General features: G+C 38.2%; 1 protein-coding gene and 1 long non-coding RNA gene across 11 annotated transcripts; both read right to left on the bottom strand.

Annotated features, from left to right (window-relative positions):
* Positions 1-321: 321 nt before the first annotated feature.
* LOC112190664 (disease resistance protein RPV1-like) lies at positions 322-8626 on the bottom strand. Of its 10 annotated transcripts, none has more exons than XM_040514439.1 (14): positions 7940-8626; positions 5511-6621; positions 5070-5354; positions 3646-4967; positions 3421-3539; positions 3092-3263; positions 2810-2887; positions 2694-2727; positions 2520-2615; positions 2026-2300; positions 1852-1921; positions 1634-1718; positions 1344-1546; positions 322-1191 (listed from the first exon to the last, which is right to left on the bottom strand). In XM_040514439.1, the coding sequence occupies exons 1-2, from the start codon at positions 8188-8190 to the stop codon at positions 5709-5711; spliced, it is 1164 nt and encodes a 387-aa protein (XP_040370373.1). In that variant the 5' UTR covers positions 8191-8626; the 3' UTR covers positions 322-1191; positions 1344-1546; positions 1634-1718; positions 1852-1921; positions 2026-2300; positions 2520-2615; positions 2694-2727; positions 2810-2887; positions 3092-3263; positions 3421-3539; positions 3646-4967; positions 5070-5354; positions 5511-5708. The 10 variants fall into 10 exon arrangements, 9 of the variants coding, with proteins under 9 accessions (XP_040370373.1, XP_040370375.1, XP_040370379.1 ...); XM_040514441.1 differs by having other exon boundaries at positions 2026-2261; XM_040514445.1 differs by lacking the exon at positions 1634-1718 and adding an exon at positions 1577-1616 and having other exon boundaries at positions 1344-1498; positions 1719-1921; positions 2520-2727.
* A 1640-nt stretch (positions 8627-10266) lies between these two features.
* Positions 10267-11194, bottom strand: LOC121051649. The gene is made up of 2 exons (XR_005806367.1): positions 10766-11194; positions 10267-10618 (listed from the first exon to the last, which is right to left on the bottom strand). It is a non-coding gene; the product is annotated as an uncharacterized LOC121051649 (long non-coding RNA).
* Positions 11195-21666: the final 10472 nt, after the last annotated feature.

Below are 21666 nucleotides of genomic sequence, written 5' to 3'. Positions count from 1 at the left end.
AATATTTTGAAGGGATTCTTTTGTCTTTCAATGAAGGATATTTAGAAGATCTGGAGGTGGGATATTTTGAAAGACGAGAACTTTCGTAAGGTGCGACTGTAATAATACTTGATACGTATATCTGTGAGCTTTTGATACAAAAAAGCAGAGCTACAATGGTCAGTTTTTGAGAGTGAACATTCTTTTCTGTCTCGCCGTAACAACAAGAAACTTCTAAAACCACAAGAAGCAAATGGTATTACAAATATATGCATCTGATCTGGGAATAATTCTTTTAGCCGGCTGTGTTTCAACTTCGGAGGTTTAGTTAGGTGGTGCTAATTTTTTTTTTTTTTTTTTTTTTTTTTTTGGGATACCGGACTTAGACAGAGCAATCCCAAGAAGATGGAATAACTGAACCCAAACTTACAATGAAGGAAAGATGGCTCCCAAACTTGATCAACAACGATCAAGGAAAAATGAGACTACTCTTAGAACAGAAGAGTTAAAAAAAAATAAAAATAAAAACTAAAAACTAAATGTACTACAAAAATACAACTAAAAATTTTGAAGGGAGAGAAAGAAATCAGTTTCCCATGCCAAAAACGGTTCATGGGGCACACAAGATAGCTGAAATTCAACTACATAGGGTGCAATACCCTTTTTCTTTTTCTTTTTGAAGTCTGGCACCGAAACGTGAAAGAAACTAGCATTGCATTTGCAATATTGCATAACCCCAGTCTTTACAAATCCATACTTCGTTAGCCAAAAGTTCCAAATCAATGGCTAAGGATGCTCGAGCTTGGCAAGTTATCTGCTGTTTCATCAACTTCCTTGTACCTAGACATGAGTCACTGAGATGTCCCAGCTAGTGTCACAGAATAGGCTCTTTGCAGATTAACTAAGCTGGAATAAGAAGACCCTTGAATAAACCTAGACTTCAGCTTTCATGATTGTACCAAGAGCAAGGCTTACAGAAAAACCTTTGATCCAGTTGCTAAACTCCATCATAATATTCTCCCGCACCAATTCTTCCAGAGACAGAGCTGCAACATTCTGTCAGTAGTTAACCTTGCACCAGTTGGGACAATTTGTGTTGGAGATTTGGGGTACATGAGTATATAAAGTAGTCATGCAGGTCTCGTATTCCTACTGCAGAGGTAGGATCATGGTCTCTCTAAGACACCAGCTGTGCAAAATCGAACTGATTGCCTACACAATGAGGTAGACAGCAAAAATCAACGATTGCCAAAAAGACTGGACAACTTTGCTGAACATATATACTGTCAAACACCTACAGTAATTGTGGAAGAAAGAATTGCAATGACAAACTGCAACAGAACAAAGAAAAACAGTGTACTCACATTGGTATTCAGATGCACGATGCAGGATCCATGTTGGCATTTCCAGACTGCTTCTGGTAATGCTGAGAACTGACCGGAAAAGTAGGGATGTAATACACCATGCAAGGCAGCTACCAAGAATCCAAAATCTTCTTGCAAGAACTTTACAATGCATTCTGCATAGAGCCATAGATCATTGCGCGCATGTAATTAGGAGACAGCACCTTCAAAAATTCAAATCCCATAAGACCAACCTTTAATACATATTGCAAAGATTGTCTGCACTAGTAGCTCCTACAAAAAGAAGTTACCTAAACTCAGTGACTCATTATTGTCTCGACCAGATCTCTAGATTCATCTTAGCTTGCCTTAAGACGATAGCATGCTGATTTTCACCTTGTCAAATATCAAGAGAGTTGCAAAGATGAGTGTAGAGTAGAACCCAGTACTAAACTAATTAAATCTCGATCAGTTTGGCATCCCAATGATTAGATCAGTCTGTCTACAAAATAAACAGAGAAGTCTGTACCACAGTTGAACAGAAAAATTCCTTCCTCAAGTTGAGCATATCACCCTACACTTGCTGGGCCCTTAAAAATCTGTACTAGCATAGATAAAGATAAGAATTTAGTCATAATTAATCAGATGATAGCAACTCATAAACCATCTCTAATTGTTAATTCAAAGGGAATATACAGTTCACCTCAGCATCTTCTATATGTTGATCGATCACCAAGTTGTTCCACTATATGCTCTAGGTGAAATGCTTCCACCCGCCTGCAACTCTTCTGCATCAATGTCCTCCTCAATCTGGGCAGACATTTTTAAGAGGCCCACATGCTGTTGTCCTCAACTCTTCTACCCCTTTGAACCTTTTTATCGAGGATGACTCAAACTTGCAACAGGCATGTATTGGATTCTTCTTAGGAGGCCCAAATGCTGTTTTCCTCTCATCTTAATCAGATTATTCATCAAGAACTTCACAGTAACAAAGGTAAATTAACTCACAAACATTATTTCCCATACTAAAAGAAAATGAAAACAAGCGAAAAGCATGCTGAACTAATTTCAGGTGGACATCAGAACCCAGAAGGTCTGGAAAACCTGGTTGAACAAAGGCTGCCTTTAGTTGGCAAATTTTTCTTCCCCAGTATTATTTTTAAAGATAAACAGAGCAAAGACCAACTGTGCACTCACATTGGAAGTAAACTTGTGAAACAGAATCCATTACACTCGCAAATGGGATAGTGACAATTGACTGGAACAGGGCCGGAATTCACTATGCTACCAAAGCTGCAAAGAGACCAAACCCTCTTGAGGTGTGTCTGACTATGCATGGAAAAACTGAATGAAATCCATGGTATACCCAACCTTGCTTACTAATGAAGTACATAATCCACTTGCTCTGAATACACACAAAAGTTCCATTGTTAATAAAATTCATTATTAGCAACTAGCTAACTAATTCACCCAAAAAAAGCAATTACCTATTGTATCAGCCATATCTGGAGCATTGAGTTCCTTCGCAACTCAACTTAATACAGACATTGGATAAGGATTTTTACCTACAAAAAAAAAAAAAAAAAAGAGATACAATCAAAAATCAAAGGCTACAAACATGAGTGCAGAGGAGGTCCAATTACCAAATACAATCTCGAGCAATTTATAAGCAGCCCACTTATTGGATGTTACTAGCAGATCGAAATTAAGCCAAGCTAAAACGTGATTTCAACCAAAAGATCAGTTCAAGTGTAAGGCTTTTTGTGTACCTGTCCTTTTATTTCTGAAATATTGACCAATGTGTGTGTCTTTACTGCTCTGGAACAGACAAGGAATTCAGACGTAGATACCCTCGGTGTAGGTCTTATCAACTCCATTGATCATGCTCTCGAGGTTTGATTCCAAAGACTCACTTGACCATTTCCTCTAAATTGAACACTCCTGAAGGAAGGAAGTCGAGGAAATTCATAAAAGTTTTAGTGTTCAACCTAGACTAGTTCTGTTCTACTACACATGGGCAAGTTCAGAACTAGAAACAATATATGATATATATACACCATATGCATGTGCCATTATCCCAAAGACACGGAAAACCTACTTTAACACTGTGTTACGATGATTGAGCATCATGCTTTTAAAGACGTAGTTCTTCCGAGGTAAGTGTTTTGTAACTCGGGTGTGTGAATGTCATCCTCAGTGGCAGCAGAATCAGCATACCTGGACAGCAGAATGCGTTTCAGATTCAAATATGATATTAATTTTGAGAATGATAGTAGGCTATAAAAGAAGCCTCAGAACACACAAAAAGAAAAAGATAATGAACCTGCTGGAAGTCAGCTGGACTATCGTTGACCTTCTCCCTCCAAATCTTCGATCAGGTGGACTCCCCAGCTTACCTTATAACCCAAAAAATTTCCAACATGTTTTTTATGACGAAACATAACTCGAAACATATCAGGTTGCGGCATCTCACTTTCACTCAACCTCTTTCTTACTGTAACGAATGGAATATAATGCACCCACACTTCATGCCGACCCACGCGTAATCCCTCATCAAACTTTATTCTATTGATGTAAACAAAATGAGTGACGTAATCAGAATCCGATTGAATACAGAGAGCCAACCCTTTGTTGTCCCGATTGAAGTTTTGAGGAAGTTCAATGCAAAACTCATGCTCTTCACTCTTCACATCCTGACGGCAGGTGAACCAGTTTGGAATCGGAGCTCTTGCAGGAAATTTTGCTTGGAATTCTTCAGATTTCGCACAAGAGAAAAACAGTCTCAACAGAGCCGTCAATTTGTCTGCCTCTCTCATCAACAGAGCCGTCAATTTGTCTGCCTCTCTCAAGATGATTCCCATCCAAGATGATTCCCTAGCCGTCAATTTCTTGGTTCTCTTCATGGCCAGAGCCAGATTGTCGCGGAGTCTCCGGCAGGAAGTCAAGTACAACTGTACAACACGCCGAACATTTTTGAATCTTTCCCCTCCAAAATATTTGACAGCTTTGAAATTCTTTCCAATGACTCACAACCACGCACAGATAAGCTATCTATTTCTCGTGGAAATTCTGAAATTTCTTTAAGCTGCGAGCATCCGTTCAGACGAACTTCTAATCTCGGGAAATTAGTTGAAAAGACCGGTGGAGGACGTGATTCTGACTGTGTTGGAAATGTAACAAGGTCAGAGCAGAGCTGTAGATCAAGATACTCCAGACGTTGCAATCCATAGAAAATGCTCGATGGTACATTTGTAAGATTAGGACAGTCAGTTAGAGACAAGGATTTAAGGCCAGTGAGATTTCCAACTGAGCAAGGTAACTCTTTGATGGCAGTCTTACTTAGATTCAGGTCTTTCAAAGACCTCATGTCTCCCTCAATTTCGGGGAAGAACTCAAGCGGGCACTCAGAGAGATCCAGAGTTTCCAAAGATTTCAAGTTGATCACCTTCGGAAACCTCTGGAGCTTTTTACAATTGCTGAGTCTCAAACAGACGAGCTTATCGAGACGGCCAACCGAAGGGTCAACTTCAACTAAATCTTTACAGTAAGGTGCAGCCCCTTTAAGCATGTTAATCCAGACAAGTCGGGAATTCTGGTTAGACCATGACAGCGCCACAATCTGATAGATTTCAAGTGTGGCATTTCCTGTTTGGGAGAAAGTGACAAAAAAAAATTAAAAAAAAAAAGGTTGAAATGATAAAAGTTATAATATGTGTAAAAAACAATCGAATTCTTTCTTTCGAATACCTTCAATTTCAATCCCAGAGGAGTCGTGCAGGGCCCACCCATTTCCAGTATACCAAGTTTCCTCGGGTTAAAATTCGTTGGCAGCGATCGTAATGAATAATCACCCCAGTCAAGGACCCTCAACTGGTTGGAGAGATAATCCACGCTCTTTCCATCAAGTTCCCAACCATCGACTCGAAAAATTTGAAGATTTTTCAAGTTTGTGAAGCTTCCGCCGTTTAACTGTATCTTATGTGAATTCCAACTCTCGCTTCTCAACATAATGGCTTTAATTTTATCCGTTCCCTAATAAACAACAATTGCGTCAAATTAAGTAATTTCTTCTCGTAATAAATATTTGCATTAAATTCTAAAATTCTTCAAGGTTTTATATTCTTCAAGGTTTTATAAGCAAGGATGTATTAAATATCATAAAGCTAAATAATTTTAAATATCACTTACTGTGTTTTCCTCAAGGACCTCGCGAACATTCTCGTAAAGCCACAGTCTACTACGTTTTCCTATCTCATCGGGAGACTCTTGCCGAACAATTTCTTTTCCCATGTCCTCTATAAGATCATGCATCCAAATCTCATTGCCTTTCTCAATTTTTATTAAGGCCTTTTCTATGAGGACTTTGAGAGCATTCCTGGCATTCAACTAACAGCTTTCCAGTACATCAATCACATAGCTTTTTTCGTAACCTTTAAAGAAACATGCAATATGAAGAAAAACTTCTTGTATCTTATCATGCAATCCATTGTAACTTCTTTGGAGAGTTTTTTGAACATCTTGGTTAGGATAGCTCCTATAATACTCTAATGCATCTCTCCATTCATCCTTATCCTTACTACATAGATCTGACCCCAAAACTTCCAAAACTAATGGAATCCCTTTAGCATAAAGTATTACCTCAGTTGCAAGTTCAAAAAAGTCATCCGGACATGTATCTTTTTTGAAGGCATTTAAATTGAAGAGCTTTGAAGCATCTTGATGATTTAATTCATTGACTTCATATATTGAATTGGTATTGACTCCATGAGCATGTAGCAAATTTTTATCTCTTGTTGTTATGATAATTTTACTACTTGGACCAAACCAATCACACTCTCCAGCAAGTGCTTTTAACTGATCCAAGTGGTTCACATTATCAAGAACTAAGAGAACCCTTTTCTGGCGTAGTTTTTGCTCCAGCACACGGATTCCTTTATCAGCATTGGACACCTGAGGTGGATTCCTCTCTATAATCTTAGAAAGAAATTCGTTTTGTAACGGGACAAGACCTCCATCTGAAAATGACGCTTCTTTACCAATAGTCAAGAAACAGCTATGTTCAAACTCATGGCCAATTGAATTATAAACAGCTTTTGCAAGTGTTGACTTTCCTATTCCACCAATTCCCCATATCCCTACCATGTGACGATTGTCTTTCCCTACATGTAAGTACTGCTTACGTATGTCTTCTACACAAGATTCTATTCCAACAGGATATTTTGCCACATTTAAAGGGTTGCATTTCATTATTTTGGTTGATATCTCTTTAACAATTTCATTAATGACATTCGCTTCATGCCTGCAAATATAAAAGCATGCATATGAAATAATTAGTTTAAACTTTCCAACATGTTCAGTTTTTTTGGGGACGGATCAATGATGGACTAAATCATATTCAAGATTATACTCTAATTCTAGTCCATTAGTTAGTGAAACTATTGATGCATGGGTAAGATTAAACATTATGTAATTTGTTAATTAAGTTAAGGGCAATGATATAGGGCCTCAATGAGGCCTAAGATTTGTAGCCTCAAATCCTAGGTGTCATGCCATGTAAGTAAATAAAAACTTATTTTCAATTCCATATAATATATCTTGCCACATCATACTATTTCAACACCAACTTTACCCTTTTACATTTCCTTTTAGATGTTAGGAGGTGAATCAATTACATTAATGAATTTAATTAGGTGAAAAAAAATATCAGCTATTAATTATATATTAATTTAAGGGATATGTTTACAGATTATTTGATCAATATTGTTCTTCATTTAATTAAATTTTTTCCTTTAATTTTTCTTCCCAAATGGCATTAATATATTGAATTATGTGTCAAGAAATAGACGTTAACTTTTCTTTCTAAATATTGATTAATTTCATCAACAAAAATATAGCATTAGTAAATTGAATTTGGGAAATACTTATGTCTAAATTAAGAGGTAAGAAAAAATTACACGTTAGCAATCATTAATTAACATCTACAATCTAAATATAAGGGAAAGACAAACAAAAAATAATAAATTCATATCTAACTTTTAAACCCTAGCTACATAAAGAGAAAAAAATGAACAAAAAAATAAATACAATTATATGAATATGTATTTTTCACATTATATTTTTAAAATTTGCAGGAACCCAACAAAGGTTGAATTCATATACATGTGTTATACAAATCTGTTAATCAAATGTACGTGCAAATCTATTGACTAAATTTCATGAAATTTTTTCTACTCTTGATTGAAGAAAAAAAAATTATTATTTAAATCTAACCATGAGTGTAATGAAAAAGAAATGAAAGAAAGCCATTTTTTTAGAAGAAAGCCAAAATAATTTTTGAGGTAGAAAACCAAAATAATTTAGAGTCATTAGATTTTGGAAGGATAAGATGGTCTTTTTCTCAAAAATTACGTAGCATGATTTGACAAATAGGTGATTTGTGTAGATGACATGGCATGACACCTAAGATTGAGGCCACAAATCTTAGGCCTCATTGAGTCCACAAATCTTAGGCCTCATTGAGTCCACAAATCATTTTCCTTAAGGTAACTATCTGTTGATGGTTGAATGTTACAATCTGCATTATAAAGTTGAGATGCTTGAGATAGAGCAATACGTACCCTCCATCCGAGATGTGCCACCCAGACAAAGTTGCTGCTTTTCTAAGAGCTGCCTTCCAATTCTCCACCTTCTCTAAGTTATCCTTGTGTTTGCTGAGGCGAGCAATTGCCTCACCAACGTGGCCATTCTGGTATCGTATCTTCAACGGATCTACCAAGCTTGTAGAAAATTGGGTAAACGATTTGGTGCTTGGATTCTTTGCATTGAATGATCTTGACAAGTTCATCCAAGCACCACTTTGAAGATGCATAGTTGGCAGAAAATACAACTACGGAAATCTTTGATCTCTCAATTACTTCGAGAAGCTCTTGTGATATATCTTCTCCTTTCGTAAGCCCATCATCTATGAAAGTGTCAATTCCCTTGTTATCCAAATTGCTGTACAAATGGCCTGTGAAAGTTTTGCGCGTATCCTCACCTCTGAAGCTCAGAAAAACATCATATGTGCATGAATGGTTGGAAGAAGAAGATGAGGAAGAGGCTCCGAATTGAGGTTTGCTCATATCCATGTTGTTCTTGTTGTTTGGTGATGCCGGTTGATCCTTGGACCTAGTAATTTTCACAAATGAAGCAAAGGCCACCAGGCCAAGAAGGGACCAGCGCAGATCCATGGTGTTTGATTGCAGGAGGATGAGTGAGGAGGCTGAATTGAAAGAATTTAGGATGGTATTGATATATATATATATATATATATATATATATATATATACACACACAAGCCTCTCGGTTTGGCGATGTGCAAAGGCGCAAAGCAGTTTCCTGTTACCTTCAGCGAAAGTGGGAGACAGACACCAGTGGAAATTAAACTTCAGTGTGAATGCATATGAGCGTTCACGTTAGTTAGCCAAGCGTGGCTGCAAACTTTTTTTTCCCTCCCTGTCTTAAACAGAAGTGTGTACCAGAGGCCAACTCTGCCTTACGTACTTTTCTTATAGTCGATTGTTGATTTATCTTAACACTTTTGTCTTTAGTTTTCCGAGCAGTGAATTTGTATAATTCCAGTAATAGGCTAGCTTAATTGGTTTGTTAGATTCTGTGATAGTGTTGAATTAATTACATGGTTCAGACTGATTTTCTCAAGTCAATAATTCCACAATATCACACTGAGACGTTCTATGATGTTTGATTGGCAATGTGCAGAGCAGTTTCCTGTTACCTTCAACGAAACTAATCGAGTTTTTTTTTTTTGGTTTGAGTCAACGAAACTAATCGAGTTGTGAGTCACTGGAACATCAGCGGAAACTTCAGTGTGAATACATATGAGCGTTCACATTAGCTAAGTCAAGAATGGCTGCAAATTTTTTTCCCCGTTCCCATGTACTATTGGGTCCCCTCTGCCTTACTTTTCTTATCTCAACACTGTTGTTTTCTGTTTTCTGTTTTCTGTTTTCTGTTTTCTGTTTTCTGTCTCTGTCAAGTGAAGTTCTAGTAATTAGCTAGCTTAATTGTTTGTTAGGTTTTTTGATAGTGTTGGCTTAATTACACAGTTCGGAATAGTTTTCTCAAGTCAATAATTCGACAATATCACGTACACGTAATGAGACGTCCTATGGGGTCTTAAAGTTACTACATGTACTTTCATTGTTACAAATCCTTACCACTGTCATTGATTTGAAAGTCAAGCAAAGAAAAAGATAATAAGCAAAAAGCTGAAGAAATAAATTGACACAACTACGTACCCATCGTTTAGCCCTTAAACCACTCTAGAAGCATGGAAACTGAGGCTTCAGACGAATAGTGTGTCAAAAGTGAGTTGACACGCACGACTCTGTCGAAAACAGGAGCTAACAAGGTTGACGAGTTCATCCTTCCTTTCGCTTGGTTAACCCCAACATTAGTGCTTGATGAGGCCGAGGCATTCGACGAAAGGGTTTGATCCTTCTGGCTCTGCTCCTTGGTCTCATTACTCCACATCTCCACCAGCGCAGACATGACTCGAAATCTCCAACAAGTATAGATCAAAGATAGAGAAATCTTCAACTTCAAGTACTTCCCGAAATTAGAGAGTGATCGAGATATTGTTCTGAAACTTAGGATTGTTTTGAAGATAGGAACTAGGTAAGGTATGGTCGATATTTATATAAGAAGCATGCACACAGTACAGGCACGCTTGAAGAAGAAATGCCTGTTGGCTTTGATAGAAACGAGCAACCACATTGGTCGGTTACGTGATGTGTCAAGTTTCTTGTTTCTTATCCCAAGTCGAAGTCCGAAACCACAGCCAGCTAGTGGTATTACCATTTTTTAAGAATGAATGGATAGAAACTGGGCCATTAGTCATTACCAAGAAGTTATACTTCTTCACTGCCCTCCAGTCGAAGACTAGTAAAAAAATTCCTTTATAATAGGACTAGGAATTTTTTTGGACCAACAAATTTGATTTACCAATTTACCTAGGACATACCCATTACCCGAGACTAAATATCATTTGTAATGTAAAAGGTATATCACAGAGAACCTTATTTAGGAATTGACCTCTCTTTAATAAGAATGCTACATTCTTAACTTATTATCAAACAAAGAAATTCTCAGACCAGAAAGGAAGAGGTGATCGGCAGATGTCATTGACGAAATCAAGAATTTCCTATATTGTGGATGTTTGATACTTCTGATATTCCTGTATGCTGAGGTAAGATCTTCTAAACCAAATGCAACCTGTGCAAAAGTGAGCTGATTGCCTACAAAATGAGGAAGACATCCTCTTATCAGTAATTGCCAAAAGAACTGGACAACCTGGCTAAAGATGTATTACCATTGAACACAAAAGAGCAATGCCAGAAAATGCAAGTACAAAAAGTAGAAGAAGACAGTAATCATGTAATCACATTGGTAGTAAACTTGTGATACAGACTCCTTGTGGGCAGTGGCAGTGCTTCTCATGATACTGAGAATTGAACTCAGACGGACAACTGTGTTACACCAGGCCACCTTGCTTCTAAAATCTGAAATTTTCTTCAAAGTGCTTCACATGGCATTCTCCTGCCAATCTGCCACAATGGTGGCTGCGAAGTTGTACCATCTTTATAGGGCATTAAAGCAGGGAAGACTGCTTAGAAATCACCAAATACGAACCAACACGAGTTCCACATGAGACTACTTCTCATGTGACATGCATAATCTTACCCAAGACACCACAATTTAGAGGGAGATAACACTTGAAAAATTTCAAGTTATCCTCCACCAAAGACACAGCTGGCCAGTGCAGAAAGGCAAGGTCTAATGAACCAGATATGCAGCTATTAGACATTGACGGCTTCATAATCACCATTGCTCATTTAAATGATCAGGATATATGAAGCCAAAAGAGACGGGATTGCTGAAGCAATTAATCCTTGCCCGGTGTAACCAACCCCATTCTCAATTAATCCGCCTCATACATATAGAAGGCAGTAGCTTCGCAAGTTCAAATCCATGGTGTCCAACCTTCATACATGTTGCAAAGATTGTCTACACTAGTGGCTTGCTTAAATAGATAGCCCACTTGTTCGGAGATACTAATTTCTCTGAGAATACACAAAGGTCCACAATCAGATCAATTATTACTAATAATCTAACATAATAAGATCTCCAGAAGAAGCAGTTACCTGTTGTTGGATATATCTCGACCACCTAGTTTCATCTCAACTCGTCTTAAGACAGTCATTGCATAAGGGTTTTTACCTAGTAAAAAGACCAACAGATACACAGATAAGGTGCGGCAAGACCGAATTAAGAGCAATTATGTATCTTCATAGTCTAAACGTTGACGCAGAATATTTACTCTTCGTCTAACAAAATAATGTTATATTCATCATGTCTCATTTCAAGGGAACTAGCTTTTCCCCCATCCCCGTTTTTTATTTTCTCAGTGGAATAAGTCATACACCTGTAAATGTAAAATCTACATTCCAATAAGTTTTCACAAATTTAATCTTGATTTAAATCAAGTATTCCACAATTTGTCACATGGAGGGAAGAACAAAATGCAAGTATAGAAGAGTTGGACAAGGAAACTTAGCCTTCAAATACAAAGTGATCTACTGTTGCACCCAATGTTTTAAAATGCTGAGGTGTAGGTCGACGCGTTTTTCAGTGAGCCTCAAGAAGGCGTTCGCCTTGAGGCGTAAGGCGTAAGGCGTAAACCTTACGTATAAAAGACCTATAATTATGTAATTATTACTCTTATATATACCACATTAAGAGTAACCAAAAGAACATTATTAATTGTCATTCACTCATAATAAATGAAGTACTAGAACTATATGATTCAATAAAATCACCAAACTAAAATGAAATCAAAGATCTAAAGTTGAAAGACCAAAGATGAAGCTTAATGGAATTTCATTTTGCCACACAGATAAAGACACACCAAAGAACTAAAAAGAAGAGAATAACCAATGCAACTGTGAACTGGGTAGACAATATTTTCATAATCATTGTAATTTCCCAATCAACCCAAGAACATTGAGCAATAGGGTTTGCAGACTACAATATAATCCAAATGAATTATTGCTATCTTTTGGGAAATAATGATAGGAAGAGTATGATGGATAGTAAACTGAATCTGACTTCCATTTCCAATTAAAATTTCAGGGAAGCTATAACAATCTAGCTACTTTAGCTAAAGAAAGCAGGTAATCTAACTCCAATTCAGCTCATGAAACTTGATAAGGCTCAAGGATGAACAAGGTAAAGGTACCTTGCTAGAGCTGCTCTTTTATGCTGCAGCTGCTACTCTGCTTCTTCTTCCTAACTATTTCGAGCTCTCATGCGATTCTCAATCTCATAGAATCTCCCTTGTCACCAAATTTATGTGCTCGAAAACGAGAGCCGAAATTGAATCCATTATTTCCCTCCATATTTACGGTGAATGAATTCAGAACCAAGCAGCAATCACCAATCTTTAGGCCAAAAGCTTTTACTTTTTACGATGTCACAACCCCATTATTAACCTCCATAGACCAAGTCCTGGACGTCCGCGCTGTGGAAGTTGGCCTCTTCGAGGAGCGGCATTGGGTGGCCTGCTTCTGCCATCGGCGAACAAAGTCTTGCAGTCACTCATTCAGTCATTGCTTGAGTCGAAATAGGTTGGGAGTTGTGCGATATCCACCGCCGCACAAGATGAATCGTCGCAGGAACTTGTCTCCCAGTTCTTGGAAACTATCAATGGAGTTGGAGGGTAGGTTGAGGAACCAACGCAGGGCCTCGTCCATCAAAGTTTCCTCGAATGCTTGGCAGGCCATGGCGTCAGTGTATCGGGTTCCATGAAGTATGGACTAGAAGACTTCTAGATGGTGGTATGGGTCTCGGGTCCCATTATATTTTTGGATCTTGAGGGGTTTGGCCTCTGGTGGGCGTTTCTCGGCCTGTATGCAGGTGGTGAAGGGTCCCGTCTTTCCCTGGAAACCAGCTGTGATCGGTTGCCACCCGGCTTTGCTTTCAGCACTCTCCACTCGTGCTTGTAAGGAGACAATGGCTTCGCTCATCTGGAGCAGTAGCAGGGTGTTGGGATCGGGTGGAGGTATGTTGGCAGTCGTAGCAGTGTGTGCACCCGAGGGTCCCGCCATGTCGACATTCTGCTGGGGAAGGGTGCAGCACCGAGGTGGCCTGAAAAAAGTGGGGAATTCAGGCAGACTACCTAGGGGTCTGTGCTGGTGTTATCGTGCGCGGGGCCAGCAAGGATTCCCGAGTGAGGTTTGGGGCATGAAGGTGCCAGCAAGGCCTGTGGCGGGGTATGCAGTGAGGACTGGTCCTAGTGTGGGGACACCTCCAATGGTCGGTATCGGGGTCTCCTACTGATGGTACCTGTCTAAGACGTCGTCATGCACTACTCGTCGCTGGAGTGCGTATCGTAGGGTGCGATTCTGGTTTGTCATGTTTTCGACCTCCTGACAGGCAGCCATGGCCGCTGTGCGCTTGGCCTCTACCTATGCACATGTCTCCACGAGGTCGCCCATTGCTATCTGTAGCGCTGTGGTTGGATCGGTGGTCATGACGGATCTCGTCTCGGTGTTTGGGCTCTGAAACTCGAGGGTACGCTGGACCTCGCTGGTCGTTGTCTCGTGAGGAGGATCCTCGCTGCTGGTATCGGGATTGCTAGCAGCCATCGATCTGTTGTCCTGCCAACAAAGAGCAAGGGGAGTCCTTCTAGCACCAAATGTTTCAGTGGTCTCAAGAGCTGTCTGGTCCAACTGAACACGAGTTGTATCAGTCTGCTACTATAGTTATCGGTCTCTATTATCTGCAAAACAAACGAAGGTCAGAGGGATGACAGGGTGTGCTGGCCTTCGATGCTCCGATGCCTAAGTCAGAATTAGATAAGATAATGATAATGGAAAGCGATAGTACACCAGTTACCTCCTTTAGGTCATTGGAGATGACCTTAATGTATCAGGTTTGTGGGAGCTTGGTTCCGTTCCTTTCAGTGTGGGACGCCTAGGATTTCGATATCACCCCGTGGCTATCGGAACCCTTGGCTGGGAGCTTACCTCGCTGGTATATTGGCGATACGAGTCTTGTGCTTCCGATACTTGTGCTTAGGAGGTATGTGTATACCAACAGGATGAATTGTGGAGTTGTGATTGAAATCGGATTATCTTGGTTGTGTGTTTTAGTTCATTAAGTTGTTGTGAGTTGATAACCTGATATGGTGTTATGCCTAGTTTGATCGAATTGTGCAGTTTGGTGAGTTGATTATTGTGTTGCTGGTATGTTGCTGTAATTGCAGTTGCGAATTGATTCTCCTGCTAAGGAAACTGGTCGTGGAAATTAGAAAGAGAATTGGAATTATGTTGGGTGTCCTTAGTGTTTTAGGCACACCCATTTTGAGTGGAATGATACGCTCAAAAGTAAGTGTATAATTTAACCCTGAAATGTCATCGTTAGTATACGGTAAATAGGGATCGTTCTAATCCGGGATTGAGGATACACCTGTCATTGTACAACAAGTAAAGAATTAAAATAAAAACAAAGTATAATATTTACAAAAATAAAATAAAGTATATATACAAAATAACCAAGGGGGGTTTTAGAATTAAAATAAAAAATTAAAATAAATAAAATAAAGAAAACGTAAAAACATATATACAAGGGTGGAACGCAAGGAACAAAGATCAAAACCACAATCATATGCATGAAATCCAATTACAATTCCTATAGTTGATTATCTATGTCATGAGAAAGAAGTTGACCATGTGAAACGTTAGAAAGCAAACGATTTCCCATTTTTTACTTTCCTTGAATAATTAATCTAAGTAAAAGCACCTAAATCAATCCTATTGAATATGCAATCATAGTCTAGAAAGCTAGCTAATCAAGAACATATTCAACGCATTAAGAATAAAGAAAAGATGTCAACCAAAGTGCACAACCTAGTTATGAATAAGTTCACCTATTTGCAATCCTCCTTAATTGATTTCAACTTTTGTCCAAAGCCTTTACTACTTAAATCTAGCTCCAATTACATGCATATATCCTAAGTTGGCCACCAAAGGAACACATACATATAAAAATTTTCTGTAAAACAAAATCAATCAAGCAATCTCACATAAGCAACATATAAATCAACATAAAGAAATCACAAATTTATTTCAAAACATATAAACGGGCTTTAAACTTTGCCCTTAACGTCATGTTAACTAGAATTCATAACTCTACAAATCAAACAAAGGAAACAAAAGAAAAGCATGAAATACACCGTGAATGATGGATGGCAAGCCTTGAGACGAAGAACTTGAAGATCCTTGAAAGCAAGCAATCTTCTAGGGACGACACAAGGGTGGATGGCGGCTAGGATCTTGATGTATTGCATGGCTTCTTCTCCTCCTTGCTTGAGACGCAGAGCTTCTGAAGACTAGAGAATTGAGAGAATTTTTCTAATGTTTAGAAAAGAATGGGAGAGAGGTGTGTCTGAAGTAGTGTGTTGAGATTAGGACTATTTATAGGGGAAGGCAAGGCTCCATGAATTTAATTTCCAAGAAATTTTCTGGTTGCACCACATAGCTCCAACCAATGAATTAGTGCCACGTCAGCTCTGTGTCCATCCAACCAAGCTCCAAAATCAATCCCTAAAATATTGTTGCTGATTTTCCCATGATTTAATCTGATTTTATTCACAATTTTCGGCCAAATATCTAGGCATAAACCTAGACAATGTATCCGGACTCATTTTGAACCTTTCTTCCCTTAAATCTCTCCATGGCTTTATCCTTAACATCCTCCCCTTGATTTTCTCTTGATTTTCACATTAAAACTGCATATTTTAATTCCTTAATTTCTGCCAACATATCTTGATCGAATTGAGGGATGAATCTGGACTTGTTTTGAGCCTTTTCTTCCTTGAAATTCTCCCTTGATATTCTCCACGTAATCTCCTTGATTTCCCATGCAAAAATCAGATTTAATCTCCCAAAATATCTCCCACGTCATCATGGGGTCTCCTAATGCCTTCAGGTTTCTTAGCCTCATCAGCATTCCTGCGTTGACTGGGATTCCTAGTCGGACCAAGAAAACTCTATTTCTTCATTTCAGCTCCATTTATTCCAAGGTACCTAGAAAATAGAAACTTTTATTAAAATTACTAAAACTAGAAACTTTCTAAAGATGGGAACTTTCCTAAACAAGAAGGATTTATTTAAGGAAATAACTAAGTAAATATAAGGAATTAAAACGTCGCATTAAAATGCTCCTATCATGGAATAGGTTGGAAAAGTATTGGGTGGCCTTAGTAAATTTCGGGTATGCCTAATATGTTTGAAATTAAGTTGTTGCGTGATTTACTTCGATGTAATGGTAATTGATCGATATCGTAGTTTCAATTAAATGTTCGGTAATTCGAGTTAATTATCGTGCCTGCCTTGATTGGTCAAACATTGGTCAAGGAATGGCCAAAATGGTCAATCCTGGTCAAACCAGGAAAGGGTAGTCAAACCGTGGTCAACTATTGGTCAACCCAGGAAAAGTTGGTTGTATGATTTTTTAATTGTCGAGATTTCAATTATTAATTCAATGAGATATTAACTGTCAGAATCTAGGACTCTAGTTACCAAAGGAATAGAAGGTTCGCGACTCTCGGAGTACGTGAGAAAAAGCAGTGGAATCTAGGTAGGGATTCAAGACTCTCCTCGGTTAGTGGTTTTCTTATATATTGTTATTAAAATGATGCATGTTAAGTGGTATGATTTGGTTATGTTAAAGTGCAATGCATACTAACCAAATCGTGAGAAATGTGATGGCTTGAGAGCGAAAGGGGCACTAACTTCCTTGGGTTTGATTCCCTAAACCTCCAGAGGGTTAGCTATACCAATCGTCCGAGTATCTGCAATCACGGATTCAGTACTTGTGTGTAGCTTGGTTGTGGACGCTCTCACTACGCTTACCTGGTGATAAATTAATGGAAAATTTTCAGTTTAGTACCTTGAGGTTTGGGGGTAACACATGTCAGTCTCTACTGTTTCAATTTGATCAACAACACCCCTGTGCTTTCAATTTCAATTAGCCATGTCCAAATTTTACTGTTCCGTCCAATTTGAAAGTTAACTTTGACGGAGACTAAAATGTCATTTCAAATATATTTTCTTCTTTTCTCCTACTCTCTCTCTCATCTCCGATGGTTTTTCTTTCTTTCTCTTTTCTCTCCTCCCTCTCTCTCTGGGCTGCACAACCTTCTCTCTCTCTCTCTCTCTCTCTCTCTCTCTCACCCATGCACTGCCACCGCCAGAAATCATGGAGTCCGGCCACCGATTCTTAACACTGCCACCACTACTTGAACCACAGCACAAACCCGACCAAACCCAAAGAGAATCGATGATTGGCACTAGCCCAGCCACCGTACACAGCCACCAGTCCTTGCAATCTTGCTTCCTCCAATTCTGGCAACTCCTCCATCTGTGCCACCTCCTCTCCAGTGACCGTTAGATCAACCCAATACTCAATCCCAACCTATCTCCTATTTGGTCATCAAAAGAAACCCATCTCCGATTCCACTCTCTCCAACCTCCAAACCCTTTTCGTCTCCAAGCTTGGCGAGCTCATTAAATCCGGCGAGTTCCGACGTCAAAACAAACCGAGGACCAAGCTAGGAGCCTCGGCATCCCTCTCCAGATCCTCGACGACCACCAGAAAATCGATCTGGCCATCGACGGCGCTGACGAGGTTAACCCCAATCTGGATTTGGTCAAGGCCTGTGGCAGCGCGTTGTTAAAGGAGAATATGGTAGAGGCCACATTGGAGAAGTTCGTGGTGGTCGCCTACGAGATGAAACTGGTGATGGGGCTGGGAGGAACCGGGCTGGCAATGGGTTGTTCTTGAATATGGCGACCGCGGTGATCATTGCAGGGAAGGATGGAGGGGATGTGCAGACCAAGTGATTGGCTTTTTTTGGGATTTTGGTGGTGGTGGTGTGGAGGTGAGTGCTAGAACCTCTGATGTGTATTTATTATGTGTGGTGCAAAATGTTTATTGGTGTATTGTTAGAATGGTGAAATGGATAATTGATAGATGTTTGGAGGTCGGAGGGAGTGGAATCGAAGATGGGAGGTGGGTGGAGATGGAGGAATAGGGTCCTCCGATTAGATTTTTTTTATAATTCTTTAATTTTTTTAAGGAAAATTGTGTGAAATGCCAAATTTAGCCCTTTAAGTGGGCCCATCTGTCAAAGTTAACGTTCAAATTGGACGGAACAATAAAATTTGGACACGGCTGATTGAAATTGAAAGCACAGGGGTGTTGCTGATCAAATTGAAACAGCAGGGAGTGACATGATGTTACCCCCAAACCTCAGGGTACTAAACTGAAATTTTTCCTAAATTAATTTGAGGTAAGGTCGTGTAGTAGGTCTATGGGACCGACCATCAGGTAATACTTGGATTTGGCGCCGTATTTATTAAAGAATTATGCATATGTTTTTAAGTTATAAAATCTTATAAAGTTTGTCAGTCCTTTAAATACCTGGTTTAAGCACGTTTTCATACTGAGGCCTCAATAAATTATTTATCGATTTTCAAACCTAGTCGAGATAGAGTTCATGTTGAGTAGCGAGGACGAAAGCTCACCCCTACAACAGTATGGATGCAGGTACTGATATGAGCATTTTAATGCGGTATTTTAATAGTTAATTCCTCACATTTTGCTTAGTTAATTCCTTAACGGATCGATTTTTAACTCAATTTCTATTTTCTTAGGTACATTGGAGTAAATGATGGTGAAATGAGCATTATGTCCACACTTACCTACAAATGGTGGAGATAAAATTGAAGTAAATGAGTAGGAAATCCATCATCATCATCACCCAAAAATATTCCATGTTTTAGGGTGTAATCATCATGTTTTCTCCATCATTTCTCACACTAATCCACCATCATCATCACCCAAAAACATTCCATGTTTTAGGGTGTAATCATCATGTTTTCTCCATCATTACTCACACTAATTTACTCCTTCTTTTCCAATTTCACTCTTCTTTCTCTTCCCTATATAAACACCTTCTCCTCTCACTCTAAAACATCTTCCTTCATCCATCTCATCTTCTTTGTCTCTCCATTTCCTTTCCATTTTCTCTCCATCCTCTAGTGCATTCAACGTTTCAAGCAAGGGAGAAGAAGAAGAAGAAGGAGCCGTGAGCATCATCATCCATCCTCCACCTTGAAGCTTGCTTTCGAGATTCAAGAATCCATAACGTTTCATCCTTCATCCCCATCTCCATCTCACGGTGTAATTCAACCTCTTTCTTTGTAATCTTGCTTAGTTTCATGAGAATTGTTTTTAGTTAACATTTATGTTTGAACAAGGTTTATATTCTGAAATTTTATGATTGAATAAAGAATTTCGATTCTTATGTTGTGATTCCAAAGTTGCTTATGTGTGATTGTTCGATTGAATTTGCTTTATAGATATCTTTTGTATTTTAATCTTATGTGGTTCGAAACACTTAGGGTTTTGATATGAATGGTGCTAGGTTTAAGAACATGAAATCGACTTTTCGTTTTGTGTAAACTTGAATCAAAGTAGTAAAGGTTTTGGACAAAAATCGAATTCAATTGAAGAGGATTGCAATTAGGTGAACTTATTCATACTAAGTTGTACACTTGAGTTGATAGCCTTTCTATGTGTTTCATGCGTTGAACATGACATGATTGACTAGCTTTCTAGGGTTTGATTGCATGTTTAATAGGATTAATCTAGGTGCTTTCGCTTAGGTTAATTAGCATTGAAAAGTAAAAAATGGGAATTCATTTGCTTTCGAATGTTTCACATGATCAACTCCTTTCACATGACTTGGAAGAACAATGTAGGGTTAATTCGAATTCAATGATAAACTTGGGTTTAATCTTTGTTCCTTATGTTTCATTCTTGTACATGTGTTTTTATATTTTCTTTATCTTAATTTTCAATTCTATAATTCTTAAACCCCCCCCCCCTTTTATTTTGTTACTTGTATATATTTCTATTCTTTATTTTATTTTTGTAAATAATACTTTATTATTTTAATTCTTTATTTGTTTATACAATTGTATATATTTATATTCTTTATTTTATTTTTGTAAATAATACTTTTCTTTATTTGTTTCACAATGACAGGTGTACCCTCAATCCCCGGAATAGAACGATCCCTACTTACTTATACTACTAACGATATTTTCAGGGTTAAATTATGCGCTTGCTTTGAGCGACATCAATTTTTGGCGCCGTTGCCGGGGATTGAAAAATCACTTGCTAAATTGTATCATTTATTGTATATATATTTGTTGTATATAAATTGTTTGAAACTTAGTTTAAATTAACTAGAATATTATTTATATTATTGAACATGAATTTTAATTGTAGGTTGTAAATTGAGAGGAATAGGTGAAGTCTCTTTTGTTAATATTGGCCTAAACCCCTTATTGGTACCTAGCTCAGGTCCCTTAAGGTTGAGGGCGGCCTTTATTAACACTTGTTGAACTGTCTTCACACTTATGAACTTTTTCATCTTAGTAAGAAAGCCTATGTGAAATGGTGTCTAGGAAGGGGACAACGTTCATGACGGGTTTTTGAATCCAGAAGTGCTTGCAAATGGGCCTAAACCACTATGTGGGAGTAGCTCATGCCAAAATGGATTTTTCCTCTCGTGTTCGTCCTCCCCCACCTGGCCATTTCACTAAGGTTGCCCAAACGATTTGAAAGGGAGTTTGTGTCTAGGCGACTATACTTGGGCCGCACGTCCACTTGATTTACCGCTTGGAATTTGATTCGATATCAATAATGTTTATAATAAAAAAAAATACTTGTGAATACTCTATACGTGTAAATTATTTTGTTGTTTCACACTTTAAACTTGTAAAAATACTTTTCACGTTTTATACTCACTTGAGTACTTAACTTGTGTCTTATGTACAATATACTTGTTAATTATACTTGTAGTTTGTAATTAATAGTTATACTTGTTTTTATTTTGTATTTCTTTGTTAATTATAGTTACTAACTTTATTTAACGTAGGTACCGTCTGGCTGCAAGACGTAAAATACAAGCGCTACTTGGGAGGCAACCCAATTCAAAATATAATCAGATTTGCTTTCTCTTTCCCTATTTCTTTTTATTTTTCAATTTTTCTCTATTGTTTTTATTTTAGGATTTGTTTTCGAAAATGTCTTCTATCTATGCTTACTTATTTCATTGCATGCTTTTAATTGATTACATTGAAGATAATGCAATATTTAAGTGTGGGGGAAGAGATTTATATTTTTGTCTTTCATTTTGAGTCCAATATAT

The sequence above is a fragment of the Rosa chinensis genome, chromosome 2 (assembly GCF_002994745.2).
Source record: "Rosa chinensis cultivar Old Blush chromosome 2, RchiOBHm-V2, whole genome shotgun sequence".
NCBI lineage: Eukaryota > Viridiplantae > Streptophyta > Magnoliopsida > Rosales > Rosaceae > Rosa > Rosa chinensis.
This window is presented reverse-complemented; position numbering and strand designations above follow the sequence as displayed.